General features: G+C 47.3%; 1 protein-coding gene across 1 annotated transcript in view; it reads right to left on the bottom strand.

The window, feature by feature from the left end:
• Positions 1-12,089: 12,089 nt before the first annotated feature.
• Positions 12,090-25,613, bottom strand: part of LOC149348372 (putative sodium-dependent multivitamin transporter) — a 37,557-nt gene continuing 24,033 nt past the window's right edge. Inside the window, exons 11-16 of the mRNA XM_089585805.1 lie at positions 24,248-24,315; positions 24,025-24,111; positions 16,803-16,966; positions 15,644-15,744; positions 14,683-14,777; positions 12,090-12,312 (exon numbers count right to left, since the gene is read on the bottom strand). Coding sequence (XP_089441931.1) covers positions 12,151-12,312; positions 14,683-14,777; positions 15,644-15,744; positions 16,803-16,966; positions 24,025-24,111; positions 24,248-24,315 — 677 coding nt within the window. The 3' untranslated portion in view covers positions 12,090-12,150. The remainder of the gene's footprint in view (positions 12,313-14,682; positions 14,778-15,643; positions 15,745-16,802; positions 16,967-24,024; positions 24,112-24,247; positions 24,316-25,613) is intronic.

The raw sequence follows: 25,613 nt of genomic DNA, 5'->3' as shown, positions 1-25,613 counted from the left end.
GGTGGCCTTCGCTGACTCTGCGTCACAGTTACCGTACACGCATTACTGACTCTTGCAAATAAACTCTAATGAAGCGAAGACTCTTCTATATTAAACTGAGTATAAGCAACACCAAGAAGAAGACAGAAATATTGCTTAACTTCTTAGAAAAGAAAAAGGCCAACAGCCGACAAAAACTGTAATTCTCGTTGGAGAACAACACAATAGCCCAAGTCACGATGCCCTATTCTCCTGCACGCACGTTTTCAAAGCAGGAGGACACTTACGCACACAGAAGCGCAGCTGCTCCTTGCTGTCAACGTTTCACTTCTAAAACAATGGCAGTCGTTTTGTACTTCGTCCGGAATAACTGCCTGATGTGAATATTCTAAACTGTATTCACTGCTACCATTTTTCTCCTGTCAAGCTTGCTGCTTCTGTTCCTTTTTTTTTGTTTTTTAAGGAACGGCCCTGCGACAGCGTGTTTTCATAACAGTATAGGGGCTTCCATTTTTTCGTCCATATGTGCTAGCGGTAACACAGACAGGCACTTCCGTGTACGTCCTTGCGTTGCTGATAGCTCGCTGAGGAAAAACAGCTATAGGAGGTGATGCAAACATCTTATATACCGAGTTTCTGTTGCTTATCTAACAGCAGGTTTTTATTTCTAATGCAAGCACCTATATCCCAAGTGCCTATTGTTTGTATAACGGAAACATAGCGTTGATGCCCGATGCAGGCATCTTATATACCGAAAACCTAACGTTTATCTAACTGTGCGAAGTGCGTTGTGGCCAGTACAGCATTAAAACTTTTATAGAACATTCTCACGTAGGTGATATACGAAGCCAGGAACATGGTTTCGCAGGATTCACGTGCACATTAATGACGTGATGTTGTGGGCTGATGTTGTGATGTTGTAACGCCCCATTTCATAGAAACATACAACATGTACTTCATCAAAATTCCGCACTGAACGCCGTGGCCTGCATATAAAAGCATTCCGCACAGGAAAAATGTCTGCGCCACGCATACTCTTTTAGTTCTTATCACATAGCATTCCTATATAACAAGACCTCTAGCTGCAAGTAGTCTTAAAGCACTACTGCAGCTCAAAATGACTTTACACGGAGTTTCAGCGCTTGGGTTTCTTTTCCTAGGTCATATTTTTCTAGCGACAACAGCAATCTGATCAGTAGAGACCACAATTCACCGCAATAACAAGAAATAATAAGATAAGGATGTAACATCGTGCCAAATGTCATGTTTTGCCAGTGGAATGTCAACAAATGCGCCGAACGTAAATTCCTTAATATTCACCTTTGGCATAGGACCGCTAAGAGCGCTTGATACGTAAGCTACAGGGGACGCTGACCACAAAAAAAGAATGCATACCGCTCCGCAGCAAAACGATGTGAAAAAGCTAACCTCGCTGCGATCTTCCTTTGTGCACAGTTACACCTGGTAATGCATATTAAAGTTCTCTGAGGTTCTGTGAGGTTTGTTTGTTTGTTTGTTTTTCTTACACATGCACTGCTAATAAAAGGCGTGAAATTCATGCTCGTACACTTTTTGGACCGCAACGGGCGCATTTCTCTGGATTCACGCGGCTTAAATTAAATGCGATACCATCCCTGAGTTAGATTAGCATTATGGTTAATAGAACAGTAGAGAATAATATCCTCACGCAGCGTTTAAATAAAAATGTGCATGCAAAATGTTATGTCTGTATCTTGCCTTGCCACGACCCGTCTTTTTTTGAAACAAGGCCAACGTAATGCGAAATCAGAGAGGGAACAATGGTCCGGAAAAAGGTCTAAAGGACACGCTGACATGTGAAAGCAAGCTCTCATTGTGTAAGCTTACCCACTTATACATTCAGAAAAAAAAGCAAAGAAAGGATATATAAAAGAGTTCCGCCTTGAGCATTCGCTCTCTTAGAAGCACGGGTGAGCTCATTGGTTTGTCACAATGTATCGCCCGGTTAGGGTGCTGCTTGTGGTTCTTTCGACGCTGGCAACACTCTCAGCGGTGTTTGCATATCAAAAAGGCGGTTACTACCACGGTAACTCGCCTGGGTGGTACAACTGGTATGGCTGGAGACGTAAGTGCTTTCTCACGACTTACTTCCCAGTTGCTGCATAAACTAAATGGTTGTTCAACACCGCATTGTGTGCGCGCCGTTATTTTGACAGATTATGATGTTCGTGTATGCGACTTGCATCATTCGTGGAGAGATTTTGGTAATCTCAATGTGTTCATGTAATTATCTCAGAACATGATCACCGCAGAGACAAAGAAAAAAGTAACGTGTGTTATGGAACAAGTTCCGGTTATTGATTCCTTTACATGGTGATAAGTCAAAGAACAGGATGTCATGACGGCAGATTTCGATATCCTTTAATAGACAGTGGGCCTAGAGCGAGCGCTCCATCCAGCACCACTCCCCACTTTGTCGCCATCTTGTTCGTAGAATTCCCCGGGGTCACAGAGCGATCGTCTCAATCATTCACTCAGAATATGATGAACGACGCGAAGTTGTGGTTCTTCAGGAACGATAGAACAAGATGAAAGGCTAGGCAGTACAATGCATGAGATGATCTGATGAACAGCTGCCCCAGGAGGTACAGGTCCAGTGATTGCAAAGAGCCAGAGGACAAAAACAATGGACACTGCGGGTAGCTAAGGCGGGTGCGCCATATGTGTTCGTCTCTCAGTACTTCGCCCTGAAGTCGCAAGTATCGGGTCATATCACATCAGCTCCTGCCCGCACTGTCTTGTGACCGGGGCTGGGGACGGGGCTGGGGACGGGGCTGGGGACGGGGCTGGGGATGAGGCAGGGGGCGAAAGGAGGGTCGGGTCAAGTCGAGCTGGGAATGAGCCGGGCGCCGGTGGCCTCAGCCGACGACTAGGGCGAGCGGAAGACATCGATGCAAAATGAAGATGGACCGCAGCACCTCCAAGAAGGTTTTATGTGGTGGGAAGAGATAGTGCAGCACGACATAATGACAAATAAAATTTGGTTTAATGGGCAGCATGCCCGGTATGAGCCCTGCACCCCGCTCCACTGCACCCTTCGACTAGTTCTTGTTTGTCGCACTACTGCGACGTAGTACAATGTGGAGAAGAGAAGGAAGTCAAATGCCTGGCGCATGCTCTGCGCCCTCGTTGTTTTCTTGTGTGCGTCAGATACGCTGTCTACCTGTCGACAAAAGGAATGTCAGTCAGCGGCACTTTTTTCTAGTTACATTCCAGTCGTCAGTGTAAGAAAATAATTTACACGTATCTTTACAGACAAACTGACAACAAGGTCTGAATGTTCGGGCGAATTATTAAGGAAGCTCAGCAAAAGACACGGTTGCACGCGTCTGTCCTCCCTTAAACAAATTCGCGCCGCCACCGCACCATTGCGTCATATTCGTTAAAGAGAAAGAATGATAATACACGAAAAAATCACCGCTGCGCGCCCAATTTTATCGCTGCCCGTATCGACTTAGCGTCAAGAAAAGGGGGCTAAATATTCGGATTAGGTTTATATTCCCCTCTATTACGCTATTCATAATAGACGCTGACAGGAACGGGTGTCGTTACAATAATCAGCCCGTCTTTTAAGCGCTGGAACCAATACCAGCCTTGGTGAAGAGGCTGGCATGGGACGATTTCTTCACAAGAATCTCTTTTGGGCAATTTTTAATGAACCAACCAACCAAGGATTCATTTTGATTGCATGAGTGAGGTGCCCTCGACGACGTAAGCACACATAGGTGGCAGTCTAAGCAGTAGCTACGTCCTGGGCATGGCGGTTTGGGAGCCCGTAGGTTTGTAACAGTTTCTGTTAAGTCCATCAAGAGCTTTTTCGAATGAACGAATGAATGAATGAATGAATGAATGAATGAATGAATGAATGAATGAATGAATGAATGAATGAATGTTAAAAACAGCCATGCTTCCTTACGTCATTATAAACAGGGTGTCGAACCGGAACCGAACCCGAACCCGAAACCGGAACCGAACCCGAATTTTCGCCCGGAACCGGAACCGAACCGAACCCGTAATTTTTTCGCCATCTTGGAACTGAACCCGAACCGGAACGATTCAAAGGAACCGTTCCGAACCGGTTCGGGACCCGGTTCAGCCCCACTTTTTTTGCATCTCGGCATACTTCTTGTTTCCGGACAAAATGAAATGGTCTAGCGCATAGATTTACCCACCCGTAGCTGTCTGCGCTGGGAAGTGCGAAAATGGTACCCAGTATATGCGACAGCAAACTTACAGGAGGTCTGGTGCCTGGGAAGAAGCCTAATTGACGCTTCTGTAATGTACTACCGCCAATTCTTTGTACTTCAGGTTTATGTGAAATCTTGAGCTATTATTCCTCCCCTTTTACATATTTGCGTAAATCTTTAATCAAATTGATAGGACTGTTCTAACTCAATAAAGTACGGTAGACATCAAATTTTTGCTTGCGTGCTTTCTTCTTTGAAACGATGCGTTAGACATTGGCGTACACGGAGCACCGCGTGGTACTTCACCAACACATAAATAATTTATATTTGAATTTCTTCATGGCCCTGTTTCGGTTTCACCAACATAACGATGGCTGTGACATGTAGAAGAAATTAGGTCGCGTGAATTGCAATAAAACGGCAATATAACTGCTGATACGTCGTTCGTTGTAAATATAGGTCTTGAAGCCGGCTGATTTAAGTGCTATAGTGAGTCAAAACAATGTATCAGCGTTTGTATTAGTTTTTCTGTGCCTTACGTGACCTAATGTTGAACTCATGTCACAGCCATCATTCGGTTGATGAAACCGGGACAGCATAGGAGAAAAAATTATTTTCTAAATTATTTAGTGGCAGCAGGCGAATACTACACGGTGGTCAATGTATTCTAATATCTATGCCGTCATTTGAAAGGAGAAAACACGCTATAAAACTGGGTGTCTATAGTCATTTAAGCACCGATTGAGAATGGCTTCCTTTTATTTGCGTCATTTCCCACAAATAGATGAAATATTGGCGCGAGAATCCAACAACGTTGTGATGGTGGTTTTTGAGGAAAGGAAATGGCGCAGTAACTGTCTCACTTCCTGATGGACACCTGAACCGCGCCGTAAGGGAGGGAGGAAGGTGGGAGTGAAAGAAAAAAGAGGAACAGGCGCAGTAAGGGACGCCTCCAGAATAATTTCTAACAGCTGGGGATCCCTAAGGAGCAACTGCATAGGTTTTAGAGATCGATGAGCTTAAAAGGGTCGAAAGTGTGAAACTTCCAGGTAAAGTATGCGAAGTGTTTTTCGCCTGGCATTTGAAACGATTACGTAATCACCAATTAAAATTGCGACGGCCTTCAAGCTTCTCCTCAGCGCACAACGCTAAGTGGGGGACGCATGACGACGTCATCGAAGGTATCGGTACATTTCCAACGAAAAAACGCCTGCTTTGAAGAAAAAAAACCAACGCCACCGAAGGCAAAACCCGCCGAACGTTGTTTGGCAGCGTCCAACGAGGCACGGCAGGGCGTGGCTGACGGCAGCGGTAATTTGAAGTCATACCTTCCCTGATGTCACACTGAACTTCCCTGCACTCCTCCATTGCTTTGAGGAGAAGTGCAAAATTTAATCGTTGATTACGTCACTATTTTAAATGGCAGTGAAAAAAATTTAGCATGTTTTACCTACAGCCTATATAGATTTGAATCCTTGCGTATCGCGAAATTCTCAAAGTGGCGCAGTTACCAATTAACGTGCACTGACATCGCGCAGCACACGGTGCCTTTTGCGCTTCGCCTCCGTCGAAATGTGGCCCCCCGGGCAGGGTTCGAACCCGGGTACACCGAATAAGTAACCGAGCGCCTAACCATTGCGCCACAGCAGTGGGTAGTGAAACATTTACTTTTGTAGGCGCTCATTGTCTCAGACAGCAGGTTTTTAATAAAACCCCTCACGATGTAGGGCAACAAAGAAAAAAAAATGGCTGAATGGCTTTGGAGCTCGGCTGCTGATTCCAGAAATACAAAAATGTGACGCACGCCAAAAATCCCCAGCTGATCTCCGTTAACCTGGAGCCCTCCACTACACCGTCTATCCTATAGCCTCAATGTCTACTCGACACGTTAAACCCGGGGTATTACTACTAGTATTACCAAAAGAAGGATGTATAAATTGGTGCAGCTTCTTTTCTTTTCTTTAGAATCCGCATATTCTTGTTTGCACGCGACGGAAATAAGCAACGAAAGGCGGGTTCATGGCAACGGTGGAGATGTACTAATAAGAAAAAAATTAAATACCGGATAATCAAAAGGGCAATGCGGAAATATACAGGGTGCTTCACGTAACTTGAACCAAGGATTTAAAAAAGCGATAAACCGCAGCCCGCTGAAACCAACGACACATTGTTCGCCATCACGTGGCGCTCCTCAGCATATATTTTAATTGCGCTTAATTAGTTAACTCTGATTAATTATGCAAAATTCCAAATATTCATTTCAGTGCCAAGACCGTTACGTTAGGTTGTAGAGCAAGTTTATAAACAACCGATCCCGTTTATTCCAGCATCGTATCTACTACGGTGTCAATTTTTCCGGCATTTAAAGAAAGCCCGCGAATTATGAAAAAGTACCACGTGACTACGCTTGTGCGCTACCAAATTGCAGCGCTCTCAGCGGCGTTTCGAGCAAACGGAGCGTCCCCGCTGACCGTGGCGAAGTGAACGGCCGCCATCTTAGCAGCGGCTTGACAGTACGTCAGCGTCAGCCCTTTCCGCAGCGGCCGTTCACTTCGCCACGGTCAGCGGACAGGCTCTGTTTGCTCGAAACGCCGCTGAGAGCGCTGCAATTTGGTAGCGCACAAGCGTAGTCACGTGGTACTTTTTCATAATTCGCGGGCTTTCTTTAAATGCCGGAAAAAAGGGCACCGTAGGAGATACGATGCTGCAATAAACGGGATCGGTTGTTTATAAACTTCCTCTACAACCTAACGTAATGGTCTTGGCACTAAAATGAATATTTGAAATTTTGCATAATTAATCAGAGTTAATCAGGCAGCGGCTTTCACCAACGGCGTCCCGGACTAGGGACCCGATCAACCTTCCCTTCAACTAAGGCATTGTGGCTTTAATAAACGTTTTCATCATCATCGTCGTACTACAGCCAAAAATACTAAGGGTGCTAAAAGTGGGGTTTATTTCTATAAAACTACGTTATGCGTGCCTACTTGTGCAAAGCAGAGCCTGTCGCTGCTCTTTCCGGGCTATCTGTCATTTAATCCTCGTCGAGACCTTGTTGCCAACTATCAGAGCAGGCGCTTCTGCGATTTTGTGGTCCGCAGGAACGTAGTTATCCGAGGAAACATCTGGTCGGCTATGGATCAACGAAGCGTTGCTAGAAATCTGCATGAGTCTGGTCACGTGTGTTTCAAGCTTCTTCTGTCATTCCTGGACTGACGCAGCGACAAAGTAGCGCAGCGCTTGTGGCGCAGAATGTATCCGTTGCACTGTCCGCTGTATGACAATGCCTGCACATAGTAGCGGCGCAAAAGATGGAGACGACTAGGCAGGCTAAGCATACCCCGTGACCGGCATGGCCAGCAAGGATTTCAAAATTATCAAATCGCTGCTGTTAGTTGATCCGCGACCATGGTCAGTAGCTTCGCATTCGACAATGCCCCCGTCTCACACGCACCGCGCTTCTCCCATTCGGGATGCTTTTCCGAGCTGGCGAACGCGTAGGCAATGATTGCCCTCGTAGGCCATCGACGCGGGTTTTCTCGCGAGCATGTCAAGAAAAGGCAGGCGAGCACTTAGTCGCCTATTAAGCATAGCTGCCAGAAAGGGGATGTTTGTAATTTTGAAAATAAATGCCTGAAACAAGTTGGTGGACAAATGGTGCACGCCAGATTAACCACTCTTTATCACTATTAAGGGCGCAAAAAATTCTGTTGACGCAAAGGTTCCCCTTGATAGCGCCCCAGGAAAAGTCGCAAACATTCAATGTAGTGCAAGTATATCTCCTTCTTCGCACAATGCTGCACTTGCAAGAATGTTGCAGCTCAACGTCGCAACAAACATGTTGCCAATTTGTTTGCTTTCATTTGGTTTATTGGATTTTAACGTCCCAAAGCAGCTCAGGCTATGAGAGACGCCGTAGCGAAGGGCTGCGGAAATTTCGACCACCTGGGGTTCTTTAACGTGCACTGACGTCGCACAGTACACGGGCCTCTAGAATTTCGCCTCCATCGATATTCGTCCGCTGCGGCCGGGATCGAACCCACGTCTTTCGGGTCAGTAGCCGAGCGCCGTAACCACTGAGCCACTGCGGCGGGGCTGTTGACAGTGTGTGTCCGTGCAAAAACAAGGCGTTCTCAACCCATCCAAACATCTGTTTTTTTATGATACTATTTTTATCAGAAGAGAGGAGGTTGACGTCATCATAATAAGTCAATTTCGTAATTTCTCACTGTACTATAGTGAGAAGGCACGATTAGCTGTGTTTTTGAAGATACTGATCTATAGGGGTTCGGGATTTATAACGTGGATCACAAAGGCGATGTCGAATAGGTGATTTAAATAAAATATGTTGTGTAAGTTCTGGATGTTAGGGAGAGCCAGTGCTCCCACGAGGCTCTCGTTGGGGGGGGGGGGGGGGGGGGGGGGGGGGATGGGCGGTGGAGGGATTCTCGCACATTTTCTTACCATTTAGTAAAGGAGGGGGGACTGGCAAGTCGTTTTCAGGGCGACGGAAAGGTGTCCGTCGGTATGTAGGTACCGATACATGGCGTTTTCGGTTCTCACTAGTGCGCGGGAACGTAGGGGGCGCGTGCGGTGGCAATCTTGGGGCCTCGTAAGTACACTGCGTACGAGAAAGTCCCAAATGACTCAAGCTTCAAGGGAGATCTATAACTCGCGCGACGGGGTCTCCCAAACTGCTCAAGCAGGAGGGTCTTGTAGACGCAAAATCCACCGGCTTTTCGCCTTACACCTCATAAGGTGGATTATAGCGTATACATAGCCGATTTTCATCAATTTCGAGTTCATTTCATTTTGCGCCTCTTGCCGTAAATTCGTCTGTGCTGCTGACGATAAGTAAAATGGGTAAAGTGAGAACATCTCGCATTAAACAGTTTTTTCATGCTTAAGTAACGCAGTAAACACGACAAAAGGAAGACGGGAGACGACAAGAGCGCTGACTAACAGCTGGTTATTTTATTCTGGGAAAAGTATATAAAGGCGCAGGACTTAGAGAACAACCCCAAAAACAGAAGAACAAAGGTTAAAATTTAAAAACCATACAGCGCATGCACATCACAGTCGAGTCATGACGTCTCTTTGAACGAAATTCGAAGACTATCTTCCATAGTAGACGGCACTCCCCTATCTCCTGGACCTCACCCTATTGCCAAGAAAGCCTGACTCCTTATCTACCAAACTGATAGATGGTGAAGCAACACACTCATCTACTTCCTTCCTGATCCCATAGGCCTCGACCAACTCCCTACATATGCAAACAGGGTTATTAAACACACTTGTCTTTTCTACTGGGGGAAGCAATCGTTGCACTCGCTGCAGTGCAAAGCCAAGTTGTACGACACTACTTTTTTCACCCATCTGTGATGTTCGAACAAATGCTCATTGCTTCCCCACTTAGAAAGACAAGTGTCCTGATTATTCACTCTGATCGAATTCGTAGGGAGATGGTGGAGGCATTTATGATCAGGAAGGAAGCAGATGGGCGTGTTGCTTCACCATCCACCAATTTGGTAGAGAAGGAGTCAGACTTTTTTGGCAACTGTGTGAGGCCCAGGAGATAGCGGAGTGCTGTCTACTATGGAATATAGTCTTCGTATTTCCTTGAAAAAGACGTCATGACTCGACTATGATGTGCATGCGGCGTATGGTTTTTTAGTTTAATCTTTGTTCTTCTGTTTTTTGGATTGTTCACTGTGTCCGGCGCCTTCAAACACTTTTCCGAGGATGTAGTAACCAGTTGTTATTCAGCGTCTGTGTCGTCTCTAGTCTTCCTTTTGTCCTCTTTACAGCGCTGCTTAAGCATGAACTCTAACCAACTAGCACAGTTTTATGTTCTCGTAAGCAAATCTTTGCATTTTTTATTTTGTATACCGATGTGCCAGAAAAATGAAAACGCATAGCAGGGTTGACTGAAACTTATCTGTGTTCTAATTTTTTTTTGTCCTGAACCCGTTTGAACCCGTTTGAACCGGTTCGGGACGGTCCGAACCGGTTCGAACCGGAACGGAATGACCCTCTGGAGCCGAACCCGGAACTGAACCCGAAAGGCGTGAACCCGAACCCGAACCGAACCCGAAAAAATGCCGGTTCGACACCCTGATTATAAAGGGGTTCAGCTCTATTACTTTGTGTTAGAAGAAATCTGAGTGTAAAGCAGCTTTTAAAAAAAGAAATAACTGAAATTAGGAAACAGCTTAGCCGAGTCATATACAACCAGAGAAAATTTAATGTTTTAATTGTCTTAAATAGCGGAATATTTATTCTGTATTTAGTCTGTATGCGGGAAAAAATATAAAAGAAAACATCCTAGGCCTATTCTTCACAGCCACTTTGCATCGAAGAAGAGGAAATGCCTTTGACAGCAATTTTTTTCCATTTTAGCCTTCAACAGCGCTCACAAAGAGGAAGCCTATACTATCACCTCATTGTCTTTTAGATGCTTTCTATCTTTAGACACAGCTAGCCTTTTAGGCTTTCGAATTTCAGTGCAACCAGGTGCTACTTTTATCAGTTATAGTTTGTAACAACTCGACGAAAAATGAGCCTGAAACAGTCAGCTTGACCAGGAGATTGCTCTTCTAAGTATATCTTCCCATTCCCCAGTGCCACATTTGTTGGTTCGACTTCCATCATTTTGTTCCATTACGGACAATAAAAACAATCAATTCAACTTCATTCAACGGCCTTTTCTGTCTGTTTAAAATGCAGGTTGTCCTCCCAGAGAAGTCTTCAGAGACTGCGAGAGCAGCAGCTGCGGCGAGCAAAAATGCAGAGAACTCTGGCGACAAGAAGGGGAAAAGCCATGCACCATGGACTGCGTGTCGAGGTGTTTCTGCCGGGCAGGACTTTACAGGGACCCCTGGGGTCGATGTGTGCCGGCCTGGCTTTGCCCGCACAATCAATACTTTCGGCGCTATTAAATTTAGAGAGATCAGCTCAGAGAACTTTCAATTAAACTGCTGCACCTGCCTAAAATTCAGTGCACGTACGCATTTAATAGTGTAGATGGGTATCTGTTGGCGTGACTTTAGGCCTGAAGTGTTTTAGGCGTGAAGTGCTTTCAGCCATAATTACAAAAAAAAAATCTCTTTCGTCAGAACAGCTATTCCTGAACTATTTTCGAAATTTACAACTGAACTTTTCTTAGCAACAACAGGACGTTCTCTAGTATTGAGCCGTCTCCTATCGTAACGGTAGAGTCAGTAGTGTCGCAACAACAGAACACTTCACAATACAACAGAAAAATCTGTCCTAACGACAAGAGAATTATTTCTATTGCATTTTGGGACCGGCTATGTCGTGTTTATCGACTGGGACCGGCAGCCTTTGGCTAACATCGTCCAGAAAGAGAAGCGAACTTGAAGCTGACCACGAGACTGAAGTTCTCCAATAATGCCCGAAGACAGCTGTCGGAATGGTAGCCAACAGAAAATAAATTGAGAGGTGGTCGATTGGCTTATCGGACGGGAATGCGTGGTATTATACCTTTTTCTCCTTGCCGTGACAGGTACATCAAACGCGTTTCTTTACATAAACCTTTGGTGAACACTTAGTGTTCTTCGTTCTTCTTTAAACTTGCGTGTCTCTATCTGTTTTCCCCTCGAGAGCAGAACGTGCCGTTTGTCGCGGATGCGACCTTCGCAGGCGGAGCTGTTAGGCTCACTGCGGTCTCCACCCGTCTTTAAATTTAAAAAAAAGCTAACCCAAGTAGCACATGAAATATGCCCCTGTAGGTCTCAAGTGGGTATTCTGAGCTGGGGTAGCCCCTTTTGCATGTCTCTTCATAACAATTTATTGCTATGCCCCACCGCAGCGAAAACGCGACAAAACACAGAAACAGAAATTAAGACGTTCCTTCTTCAAAATTTCATCGGCAGCGCATCACATGCTTTCTTTGAAAAGTAGTCCAAAACCGCCTCTTCCTTTCTCAGTGAACACTTTGAAGTCCTCCGCAAAAAGAGGTAGCATAAAGCTGATGGTTTTCCCACATCCTGGACGGACCAGGTTCCAAAGCAGTACGGGCGTCGTCATCGTCGTCTTCAACATCATTTGAGGTCTTCACATCGTATGCACCCGTCGCTTCGTCCAGCTGTGAGTGAAAATGGGTAAAACAGTCTTTTGAAGGCATTGCGCAGTCAGAAATCAAAGCATACGGGCTGAAATTTCATAATAAATTTACAAAGGGATTAATTGCATTATAACTAGAAACGCATATGAAGGAAACAGTTCGTGGGTATAGTATTAAAGAAAATTATTTTCTATTTTCACTGTTTCTTGCTTCCATATGCACAAATGCACCGTCTTACATCAAACTGCAATGCAAGAAAATTTTATACGAAGATGCTGACCGCCGGTGCGTCCGCACTTTTTCTTAAGCAGTAGCTAAAGGCCTGGCCTGACAACGGCTCCTGCCCTACCGAACAGAAACGCCAGACAGGCTGCAATTTCGGGAAAAAACTAACAAGCATATACAATGCATCTTGTACCGACAGTAAATGTTAAAAAGAACAGAAAAGAGAAATTGTGAAATACATTTAATACACGTAGCACACGCTCAGCAGAAAGTTAAATAATTGCATTCAACAAAGCAACATAAGGGGAACCTATGAAGTTAAATTCCTTCGTTGATAAATCTGTTCATTGGAGTTACCTTCGCGTGGCTCGTGGTGGCTGGTGCCAGAAATAATCACTTGTTGCATGGCATCAGCCTTAACGTGAAGGGCGCCGTAAAGCAGTGGCGTTTGCGGCCTAGCAAATCAGGACGGAGGCGAACAAACAACGGAGGCGAAAGCACACTCATAAGTTGAAGACGAGTTGAAGACGGAGCAATGAGCTGAAAATGATGGCATAGGAAACATGGCCCGAGCATAGCACAAAGCAATATACTTTTACAATATTGAAAGGTATTAGGTATTGAAAATATTGATATGTAAAATACTCGACTTCATTCCGGTAGCGATCATTATACTTATATTAATTAGTTAGTTTAGCAAGATAGCAAGATAGCAAAAATAGCAAGGTATAATTATATAGTTTAGTTTAGTTTATGGGGTTTAACGCCCCAAAGCGACTCAGGCAATGAGGGACGCCGTAGTGAAGGGCTCCGGAAATTTCACCCACCTGGGGTTCTTTAACGTGCACAGACATCGCACAGTACACAGGCCTCTCGAATTTCACCTCCATAGAAATCCAACCGCCGCGGCCGGGATCGAACCCGCGTCTATCGGGTCAGCAACCGAGCACCATAACCGCTTAGCCACGGCGGGGGCTGCTAAACTGAACTAATTAATATAAGTACAATGATTCCACCGGAATGAAGTCGAGTATTTTACATATCAAAATTTTCAATACCTAATACCTTTCAACATTTTAAAAGTATTTTGCTTTGTGCTATGCTCGGGCCATGTTTCCTATGCCATAATTTTCAGCTCATTGCTCCGTCTTCAACTCGTCCGGGCACCCAGGTAGACAAAAGCACCTTCCGGTAGAACGATTGCGCGATGTAACCCAATTACCGAATTCAGCAGGTGTTTTTCCCAGCATCACTTGCGGACGCATGTTGACTCACTGAAACACTTCAAATACTTTCAACTAAGCAGGTATAAAGGATAGCGTTGTGGATCGCGTTTTTCAGCCACGTACTGCATATGACAGGAAACTAATGGGAGCTTTTTTTTTGCAAAAAAAAAATACGCGGTGGCACCAAAGGCTTGGTTTCAAAGCCTCCATATCTGTGGGGTGTAACGGGAGGCCACTTTGCTAAAGCTCTACTTTTTTTTTCTTTCTTGGATATGAAAACTTGCAAAAAAGAAAATCTCACTATTATCATGCCACGAAAGCAGCTCTCCATTGTCATATGGTGCGACGGTGGTGTGTAAAATTCGGACACTCTGCTTACCTTATTTGCGACCATCAGGGCATTGAGTAAGGAAACACCCAGCCCTTGCTCAATTTTAACGAACAGAAAAAAGTAATTCGGTCTGTAGATTATTCAAATATCTTGACTTAAGCATAGAATATTGGAATAAACGTTAGACGAGACATGAAGACTGTGCTTTCTTTGTTGTGTGCGGGAAATCACAACGTAAATCTTGCGAAAAAATCCAGTCCTCCATCTGTACAATTAGTTACACCGAAAAGCATTTCTCTAATGGTGCGGCGTAGGCCGCAACCATTACCAGGAATTCGGGACAGCGCCCAGCCAGTGCGGCTAAGCCTAACGGCCTATAACTCTTCAATGGGATGCTATCGGTCATTCTCTGTATTACGTGACGTATAGTGTAAAGACGCTATTTACGAATGCTCATAGGGATAGGTCACGAGGTGACAGCCAAAGAAATTAGGAAATCTCTTTTTCCGAATTCCTGGCAATAGATTAGCAGCTCATGCCAGCGGCTGCTCGAAATGTTTTAAAACAGCATTCACTTAGTGTACCCTTCGTGTTGACATTTATTCTTACCTGCAGCAAGCTTCGAAGACGCCTGAAGCGCCTCCAGAAATTCAGGAACACTGGACTGGTGAGGCGCAGGTTTCTTCTAGAATTACGGGCTCCGCCTTACGAAAGGTCAAGGTTGGTGATTAACGGGCAGTCACAGAGATATCAAGAGATATTTCAGCATTCTCCATGTGGGAGTCCGAAGACACAAAGTCTCGCTTCTTCGCTACTTTTGTATGTTGTTCACGCTCCAATACAGCCACTGTATTCAATATTGTGTTAAACTTAATTCACGACAAAAAATAGAGATTCGGTGGTGTCAGCAAGGCGGTGCAATTTCCGACTGAAGAGAAATTGAGTTCATGGGACATATAGTTGAAAACTTATTTATAGCTACGAGAGAAATCTTGAAATCTAAGCCCGCCGCCAACAGGGCCAATCAGCTTCTGTGCTGTTTCTAGAGAATGTGACAGTAGTGGATGCCAGTTTGAAAAAAAACCTTTCCTTGTTCTGTGTAAAATCTTCCTATAATACAGCCATTTATCGAAGTCCACATTTTTTGCACTGCTCACGCAATAACTGAAGAGTAGTTTCTCAGTGTGGTTATGGAGGGCTATTCAATGCAATTGATTTCTTTATAAATTGAAAACATGCACAAGGCTTAAATGCCGCGCTATATACAGTGACTCTGTTACAGGAGTCCAAGCACAGAACTGGCCCCTGCTCTAATACGTATTATGGGAAGCTAATAATGAGAGCACATGACCCATTGGCAAATATAATTCTTTTCCTTTTGAGCAAACGCAAAAAAAATGTGCCTCTCAAGTATCCTGGGTTCCGTTGTTACTCTCAGTGTCAGTGTATTGAAGAAAGCACAATTCCCTTTTAGCGCGAGCTTTCTAACAATCTCACGAAGCCAAGTCTCTTACAAAGAAGTGCGCAACAATCACCAACAGGTCCTGTTGTGAACTTATCGAGCGCTCACCGGTAGCAATGCTGAGTGCGGTGCCAAGCAGCATGGTCAGCAAGGCTCCGATGAATGAGATCCAGAAGAAGGACACCCGGTACAGCGGGAATATGTCTGCGCTGCATGGAGTTCTCAAGTCTCATTTCAGTGCCATCGCACTCATTCGTCAGTATCCATTGTCACCCAAAGGGGCCAAAATTGGCCAGCGCAATAAAGGATGTTGAAAATTTACCATTCAGAGCTGTTCAAGCACAAGTGATGGGCGACACACGCAAGCCGTTTTCGCACATAGGTTATGCGAACATGCGGACATAATTAGGAGGATACTTTCTAACTAAAAATCAGTTTATAAATGGTTCTTAGTCCTAATCAGCGTCATATTTTTACTGAAAACTTATCAGTAGTCACAACTGGCACAATTGTACAAGCACTCGTTGGTTGCGCATTGTTCGACTGCGAATTTTCATCTCCATCCATGTGATGTTCGGCGCAGGAGTAATTTCAGCTTGGCGTAGATTCTGCGCATGAGGTTTTGTCTGCCTACAGTTTAGAGCAACAAGGAAAGATGATACCTGTTTCCATTTCAATTTAGGCTAAGAAAATTGATGGAGATCTACATGCGCCTAAAGCATCACAATGGGGAGTAGCTTCGTGTCTCTCGCCACCGCCTTGAGCGCACCATTATGCCCGGCTGTTTTCCCGTCCACTCACTTTATCGACGTCCGCGCTATTTCGACGCTTTTTCGACATTTTTGGCTCGAATTAACTAGTAATCCTATGAACATATTTTTTTTTTTTCAATTACAACCACTCGTTTGATGCCACCTCCTCTGAGAACGTCACAACTTCTGGGGACACGTTTTGCGGACACGTTTTGGTGCCAGACCCCGCGTACATAGCCTCAAGTTGCATGGTGCCCAACGAAGAGATATGACTATCATTTCTGCAACGCTATTTATTACGATGGATCGACGCTCGTAAAAGTAAAATTGATAAAGTGGAGTGAATGGTGATGGAAAGTCTGAGTTATATTGGTACAAAGGGACGTGAAAACCACCATTTCACTTAATTTCCTTATTTAACAAAGAATACAAATTCTCAAGAGTAAGAAAGGGTACGACGCGAACAAAACACCTTAATAACATCTGAAGCCGCCATGAGAAAGTTCAGTGCTTACGATGTGGCTGCGTGGTTGGATCCAATGTCGGTACCATTGAAAGGCGTCGGACAGCGGTCGAGTGTCTTGCGAAGGTAAGGTGGTGGGGGAACCCCGGAGACGATCCTGCCCACGGCGTGCCAGAGCTGAATGCCACAGACCAGCAGGCTCGCCCAGGCGGCACCCTGTCGTGTGAGCTGGTAAATGTGCAGCTAGGCAAGGCGTTTTACGTCAGTTCACCCCCATTTCTGCTGCTCGTAAACCACCGGGACTCTCCTCCGTTTCGTTGACATGGCCCGGCGTTTTTGCCCGCACTATGTATACGTAATTTAACAAAACTTCTGTTTCGGCTAGGTTGTGCATAGCTTATTTTGAAATGAATTTAAGCGCACAAGAACACGCACACAATAAGAGGAACCACACAGGAAAGGAATTAAGGTGTGGAGGGACACATTTAGCAGAGCATTGTGCGAACTGCAGAGCATGCGAGCCGCGGCTGAAGGTGATAAAGATACTTGGCAGAGGCGGTGATATGGACGGCACGTGAACTATTACAAGCCTTTCATATCAGGAAGAGGGGGGCCTGACTGTGTGAGTGACACGTCTGTTAATCTTTTGCAGGCAGAGTACAGGTATCTTGAGCATGTATTGTGAACTGACGATGTGTTTCTTTACTGCGCATGTCTCATTTTATGTATATATTGCCACCTGGTGTTCTCAGGTGGCGCTGAAGTGTCCTCGAAGACGTTGAAGTGTCTCGCGCTGGCTGGCTGGCTGCTTGCTGTATTCTGCCTGTTAGCGACCTGTCGCCCTATTTTTCGTTACATATTTTGGTGGAGGTGCGGGGTGGAGATCCCCGTATATGTCTCATACTCCTCCGGGTACCCTGGGCTCCAGTCCTTCGCTAGTGGACACCCCCGTGCACCGTGCTAGCCGGAGAAACCAAGGCCTACCACCCGAACACCGGCTTTTGGAGTCTGCCAGAGCGCCCACCCATCGACCTGCCATGCCAGCTGCAGCCTACTACACCTTGCAGAATCCGCGACTGCCCAAACCATTCCACGGCAGTCAGCTCGAAGACGTAGAAGACTGGCTTCTCGAGTTTGAACGCGTGGTCTCATTCAACCAGTGGGACGACGCCGCCAAGCTTCGAAACGTCTTCTTTAGCCTCGAGGATGGTGCACGTACCTGGTAGGAAAACCGAGAAGACGCCCTAACATCATGGCACGAGTTCCGCCGACGCCTGCTGGAGACCTACACCAGCACGGATCGTCGAGAACGGGCTGAACGGGCTTTGCAATCTCGCATTCAGATGCCGAATGAGACTGTAAGCATGTACGTGGAGGATATGACTCGGCTCTTCCGGCGAGCTGACTCGGCCATGCCTGAATATAAAAGGTGCGCCAACTCATGCGCGGCGTTAAGGAGCAACTTTTCGCTGGCCTCGTGCGCAGTCCACCTGGGACTGTTGCTGAGTTTCTCACGGAAGGGGTCACGATGGAGAAGATGCTCTTGCGGCGGTCTACCACCTACAACCGGCCGGTACTCGCCGCTTCACTTACAGAGCCGCTTCCTGCCTTCGGGGCTAACCCTGGTCTTCTCCGCGACCTGATCCGCTCCGTTGTGCGCGAAGAGCTCCAGGCGCTTTTCGGTGCTCCCCTGCCGACGGCCGGCTCTCTCGCTAGCCTCGTCGGCGAAGAGGTTCAAGCCTAGAGACCTCGTTCCCGTCCGTTGACCCGCCGCCTTTACCCACGGAGTGCCGTCGTCCAATGTATGCTGAAGCCTTGCACTGTCCTGCGCCCTCTTCGGCGCAGTTACCTCCGTCTAATCAAGGCTCGCTGTTTTCCGCACACCCCGACACGTACTACATCGACAATCGACGATCACCCCAGTGGAAGACGGACCTGTGGCGTGCTCCAGATCGGCGGCGTCTCTGCTTTCACTGCGGGGAACCCGGTCATCTGTATCGCCAGTGCCCGTATCGACAGCTTGGGCTGCAGGGGTTCCCTATCGACATGCCCCGTCCACCAAGAGGTCAACGACCCCGGGAGATCGAGGACTACGTAGCCCAGCAGCGCATGGCGACAATTCCCCAGCGGCAGTCTCGGTCTCCATCACCACGCCAACCTTCGCCACAGCCCCAAAGCTCCTCCTGGATGGCGCAGAGATGGTCGCCAAGTCCCCGCCGGGAAAACTAAAGAGAGCGACCTCAGGGGGCGAGGCCGCTGGCAATCGATGCGAACAAGACCCCCCGACAACACGAACAGCGACCGACCGCGATTTAAAGGCAACGACTGCCGTACCTGAACTCGGAGATCGATTCTCGTTGGATATACCCGTGCTTCTCGATGGCTATAAGGTTAGTGCTTTCGTGGACACTGGCGCTGATTTCTCAATTTTAAGCGGAAAGCCAGCGGCGCTTCTTAAAAAAGTAATGACGCCATGGTCCGGCACGCAGATTCGCACGGCTGGCAGACATGTCGTAACTCAGCTTGGCCTATGCACAGCAAGAGTCCAAATTCGCAGCTCCACATTTGTTGTCAGCTGCCTAGTTCTACCTGACTGCTCCCGTGACTGTATCCTTGGCTTTGATTTTCTCCGAGAGTATGGAGCTATTATTGACCTCCGAAAGCGCACTGTCACATTTTCTACCGAGAAAGCTGATGTTTACTCCGAGGACTGTCCACGCCGCGCCGCCCTTCGAATATCCGCCGAGAGCGTTTGGATTCCGCCACGCGCCAGTGTTTTTGTGAGTGTTCACTGCGACGGACTACGTGAAGGGACAGCGGTCGCAGAGGGCAACCTGTCCCTTTTGCTCACCCACGGCATCTGCTCAGCGCGAAGTCTCATCCATCTCCGCGACGGCTGCTCTGAGCTCCTCGTGACTAACTTCTCTAACGAGCCCCGGCACCTTTTTCGTGCTACTGCCATCGCATTCGCCGACCCCTTAGCGGAGGTTTCTGAATGTTTCGCGTTCGAAGCTGTTAGACCTGTGCGCCCATCCCTTGACATCAGCCCGGACCTTTCGGTGACTCAACAGCGAGAACTACGTGCCCTCCTACTCGAATACTCTACCTGTTCCGCTTCTTCGTCGAAAGTCCGGCAAACGGCTCTTCTCAAGCACCGCATCATTACGCCCGACGATGCCCGCCCCATCCATCAGCAGCCGTACCGTATCTCACCGAAGGAGCGTGAGGCGATCCAAACGCAGGTGAAGGAGATGCTTTCAGATGGAATCATTCAACCTTCCAGCAGCCCCTGGTCTTCACCTGTCGTGCTGGTGAAGGTAAAGGATGGGACACTCCGCTTCTGCGTGGATTATCGCCAACTGAACAACATCACTAAAAAAGACGTCTATCCCCTGCCTCGTATCGACGACTCGCTCGACAGACTTCGTCGCGCCCAGTACTTCTCCTTCATTGATTTAAAGAGTGGGTACTGGCGGATAGAGGTCGACGAGCGGGACCGCGAAAAAACGGCGTTCGTGACACCCGACGGACTGTACGAATTTAAAGTGCTACCTTTTGGGCTATGTTCAGCGCCGGCAACTTTCCAGCGGATGATGGATACCGTTCTCGCTGGACTAAAATGGCAAACTTGTTTGGTTTACTTCGATGATGCCGTCGTATTTTCCGAAACCTTTGCCGAACACCTTGAACGCCTGAGGACAGTATTAGATGCCCTTCGATCGGCCGACTTAACGCTAAAGCCAGAGAAGTGCCACTTTGGGTACAAAGAGTTGAAGTTTCTCGGTCACCTCGTGAGTGCCGATGGCGTTAAGCCCGACCCCGAGAAAACTGCTGCCGTCGCCAACTTTCCTGTTCCTGCAACAAAGAAAAGTGTGCAATGTTTTTGGGGTCTGTGCGCATATTACCGCCGCTTCATCGCCGACTTTTCAAAGATTGCCGCACCCCTGTACCACCTCAAGCGCAATGATACACAGTTCGTGTGGGCTGCCGAGCAGCAGGAGGCTTTTGCCGAGCTGCGCAGACGACTGCTAACAACCTCTGTTCTTGAGCACTTTGATGAAGAGGCTGAAACCGAAGTCCACACCGAGGCGAGCAACGTCGGCCTCGGCGCCGTAGTCGTCCAACACCAAGGTGGCGTGGAAAGGGTCATCGCGTATGCAAGCCGCACGATTTCTCGCGCTGAAACAAAGTATTCGACCACAGAAAAAGAATGCCTTGCGGTTGTGTGGGCAACCATGAAATTTCGTCCGTACCTCTACGGCCGCCCGTTCAAAGTAGTTACCGACCACCATTCGTTGTGCTGGCTTGCCAATCTTCGCGACCCATCGGGGCGCCTAGCCCGATGGAGCCTCCGCCTCCAAGAATTCGACTACACCATTGTGCACAAATCTGGCCAGACGCACGAAGACGCTGACGCACTCTCTCGCGCACCCGTCGGGTTAGCGGATGATAGCATAGAGGACGAGAGTGGTTTTATTGAAGTTGTCAGCGACTTAGACCTAATGACCCGACAGCGAGCTGACCCAGACCTGCGACCTATCATTGATTATCTGGAGGGCCGAGCTTCTGTCGTACCCCGACAATTTTCTAGAAACCTGCCGGCTTTCTGTCTCCGGAACGGCATTTTGTTTAAGAAAAACTCCAGCACTGTTGATCGAGCGCACCTCCTCGTCGTTCCGGCAGATCTCCGCTCCGATATCCTTCTTGCTTGTCACGATGAGCCGACCTCCGGCCACTTGGGCTTTGCCCGCACACTTGCACGCGTGCGCCAGGCGTATTATTGGCCCAAACTTTCTCACGCCGTCCAGCGTTACGGCAGAGGCTGCCGCGATTGCCAACGTCGTAAGGCGCCTCCTCTCAAGCCAGCGGGCTTGCTCCAACCTATTGAACCGCCTCGGACGCCTTTTGATCAAGTCGGCATCGATCTTCTGGGCCCATTCCTTGTGTCATCGGCCGGTCATAAATGGATCATAGTCGCGACCGACTATTTAACAAGGTATGCGGACACTAAGGCGGTGCAGCGCAGTACGTCATCTGAGATCGTCCAGTTTTTTATGCAACAAATCGTGCTGCGTCATGGCGCACCGTCCCACGTAATCACTGATCGAGGTACCGCGTTTACGGCACAGCTCATGCGCGACGTGTTCGAGCTCAGTCACACGAACCATCGCAAAACCACTGCCTATCACCCACAGACGAACGGGCTCACATAGAGACTCAACAGAACGATCGCCGACATGATCGCAATGTACATAGACTCGCAGCACAAAACCTGGGACGAGATTCTCCCGTACGTCACATACGCTTACAACACGGCCACCCAGGAGACGACCCGATTTACACCATTTCGTCTGGTCTACGGACGTGACGTTCAGACGATGCTGGATGCAATGCTTCCATGCTGCACTGATGACCACCCACTCACACCAGACGCCGAGCAGTTCGCTCAGCGCGCCGAGGAAGCACGTCAACTTCCCCGTATTCACATTCAGCGGCAGCAGAGCACGGATGCGCGCCGCTACAACCTCCGTCATCAGCACATCGAATACCATCCGGGTGACCAAGTTTGGGTGTGGACCCCGGTACGCCGCCCAGGCTTGTCTGAAAAACTGATGTGCCGATACTTTGGACCGTAACGAGTTTTGCGCCGCGTCACCGAAGTGACCTACGAAGTTCTTCCTGACGGGACTGTGCAGCCTCAGCGTCGTCCACCCCGCTCTGAGGTTGTGCACGTTGTCCGCATGAAACCCTACTTCACGCGGCAATGGATAGTACGCTCAGTGTTCCGCTAGTTTTCGCGTGGGACACCTTCGCCCACCTCCCTTGTACATTTTTATGTGCTTGTGCTGTTTTTTTTTCTCTTTCCACTGCCCGTACTGCAACCCCGCTTTTATGTTTTTCTTTTTTTGGGAGGGGGAGTAATGCCACCTGGTGTTCTCCGGTGGCGCTGAAGTGTCTTCGAAGACGTTGAAGAGTCTCGCGCTGGCTGGCTGGCTGCTTGCTGTATTCTGCCGGTTAGCGACCTGTCGCCCTATTTTCCGCTACAATATGTTCGCTCTCTTGCCTGCGAATAAATCAGATGAAGTTAGCGCCTTTCATTTGTGTTTCCTCTTCTTGTGTGCGTGTTCTTGTGCGCTTAAATTCATTTAAAAATAAACTATGTATACGCTTGCGTTCATAAGATGGTAGATCAAGTTCGTTTACTTACTAACGCGATACCGTTAATCAGCTCTCGTCACAGAACATCCGACGTCGCCGTCGTTTTCATCCATGACCGCCAGCGAAAAATCCACCAAAAATCCCCAGAGAAGCAACTTAGGAGGCAGGTAGGCCTCCTTTATCTCCTTTATCATGTAACCATGTGGCTCAACACAACCTGCCCACCAGATTGTGAGCAAACTGCGTACCGTGGCAAGTGGCAGTTACACTAATAATTTTTCGTGAGAGGTTGCCCGCGAAGAGCAACTTGGGTTGCACAAGCCACACAGGTGGCAGCACCTGCCATCGCATGGCAGTGGCACATTGCATAACTGCTGCACCACTGATCCATGAATAGTATGGGGACTCCCAGGCGTGTATTAATGTTAAGTAGACAATGCCCAAATCTGCCTATACTGGTGCTAACCCATTAAAGCAATCGCATCATATTCTTAAGGCGGTGCTTAAGCTTCCCTTCCAATCTTATTACTTCCCCTAGCCTCACATAAGTATATGTAGCCTCACACAAACACACAGATCCTCACCTGAGGTTATGTGTGTGAGTGCGGCGTGGTCAAGCGTACGTGTGAACCACATCTAGCATCAACTTGAAGCAAGGAAGAAAGCTTATCCTGTAGGCAGAAGTAATAAAAACACTATTTTTAGCAACAAGGCCGCGTCACAGAGTACTCTGTGAGAGTTGCAAGGGGCAACACTGTATGGGGCAACACTGTATTTCTGCTTTCCAGTGGCGTTAGAGAAGTAAGAGACGTATCTAGACGCTGATTAGGCGATCTCCGGTGCCATAGCAACGAGGCATGATAATTACGCCAGGGTAATCCCTCCGAATCCAGTGTTTCGCAGGCGGAGTCTTGTAATTAAACAGCACCCGCTGCCTTTATTTTTCTCTGGTTCAGTCGTCGACAAAGACTATTGTTTTTCGTTAGATTTTCTAGCTTGCAAAGTTCAGCCTCAAATGGGTTGTGGCAAGGCGGGTGATTTGGCTATAAAGGCGGTAGTCGGTCAGCTTTACCTAAGCCTTTTTGGGCACGCAAGTCCGAGGAGGAAAACCGCACCTTTGCGTTGACCCACGGTGATGACATGGCGAGAAGGACGATTCCGACGAACGGCCCAGAAGCGGAGGAATATAGAGACATGAAAAGCTGCGCAGTAAGTTCGTAAGCGAGTTATTCAATTACAGCGCAGGCAGTGTCGCAGGGGTAAGTAGCAGTGTTGTTGCAGATTAGCGAACGCAAATAGAAAGCCAAACGTAGTACTGCAGCAAGAGATAATACATACTTTTGCGGCTGTTCCCATTAGTGGGACTGCGATGGCAAAGAGCGTCATTGTCGTGCCGCTAGCAACAGCTGAAACCAGAGAATTTATTTCATTAAATCAGTTATGAAAAGCAAATTTAAGCTTTGGCTTTTCATGACCTGCATTTATGCAGTCGCCAACGTTCTGCCATTGTTGCCCGCCCTCTAATACATCTCCACAGGCACAGCAGTGCAGAGGGCAATTTGTTCCTTTTCTACACCAGTGCCTGTCCTGTGTTGAGGTGGAGCTTTGCGGACGCCAATTGTCTTGAACGTGCTAACGAAACTCATGTAGCGAAAGCTGTAGTCCGTGGGTTTTATGAGCAGCCTGCCTTGCCAATACAGGTCTTAGCTCAGTTGGATAACAGAAGAGCGCCGATTCATTACAAACCCTGGATACTAGCTTTTAATAATGCTTGGGCCTCTAAGGCCCAAATATTATGGATGGTTCTCTAAGGGAGCGCCGTTAATAGAAGCGCAATGAGAAGGTACTTGCTGTACAGGAATAAAGCACTGCATGAAATACAGCACGCTCTTCAGTCGGCATTCATTATTCGAGATGATTAGACCGCAAGCTTCTTGGCAAGTGACCCGCCACTGATAGCTAGTTGAAAGCAAGAGGTCACCGAGTACCACATTTGCATGCAATAGTTGTGCGGATGAGGTTCTCTTGGGCCCCTATGTACGGCCCGTTATTATAATAACTAATTATTGTTACATTAGCAATTACGCCCGAACGCAATGAAGAACATCAAGAAAAGTTACCCATTTAATGTTAAATATACTATTGCCAATTCATCTCTTTTTCTTCATTGAATGCGTCGACAGGGCTTGGATGGTGTCACATGCATATCTTCCTCTAAAATCAAAATCACGATGTATTGGAATGAATGGCAAGCAAAAGGCATGAGAGTTTAGAATTGTGTTGGAACTTGCGGCGTATTAAATAGCAGCCGTGATCTTCTGACCGCTGAATATTCGAACCCAGGTGGTGTAACGACTGTCACAAGATTATTTACTTCGCAACAAATAAAATTTAAATGCCATATTTAATTTTCCAAAGAGAGACAAAGCTGTTTTCGGAAGGCGGCCTTCCGGGGAAGTGACCCAATCAACCACGTAGTATTACATCACATTCTCAAGTTCAGATACTACTAAAGTGTGAACAGTTACGCCTTCCTCAAGACGCTGCAGTAGTCGCAACATAAGAGTATAGACGCTAATACGGGCCACATTATAGGTTTAAAATACGAACATCGGAGGCAACCCGTTAGCTGTTAGAGCATACATCTTGTAAATAAGCGATTACATGACGTAAAAAGCCAACAACTCAGCAGCGTTCGCCGTTC

This window comes from Amblyomma mixtum, chromosome 4, assembly GCF_055824585.1.
Source record: "Amblyomma mixtum isolate Tamu chromosome 4, ASM5582458v1, whole genome shotgun sequence".
NCBI lineage: Eukaryota > Metazoa > Arthropoda > Arachnida > Ixodida > Ixodidae > Amblyomma > Amblyomma mixtum.
The sequence above is the reverse complement of the archived record's forward strand: the minus strand, read 5'-3'. Positions and strand labels throughout refer to the sequence as shown.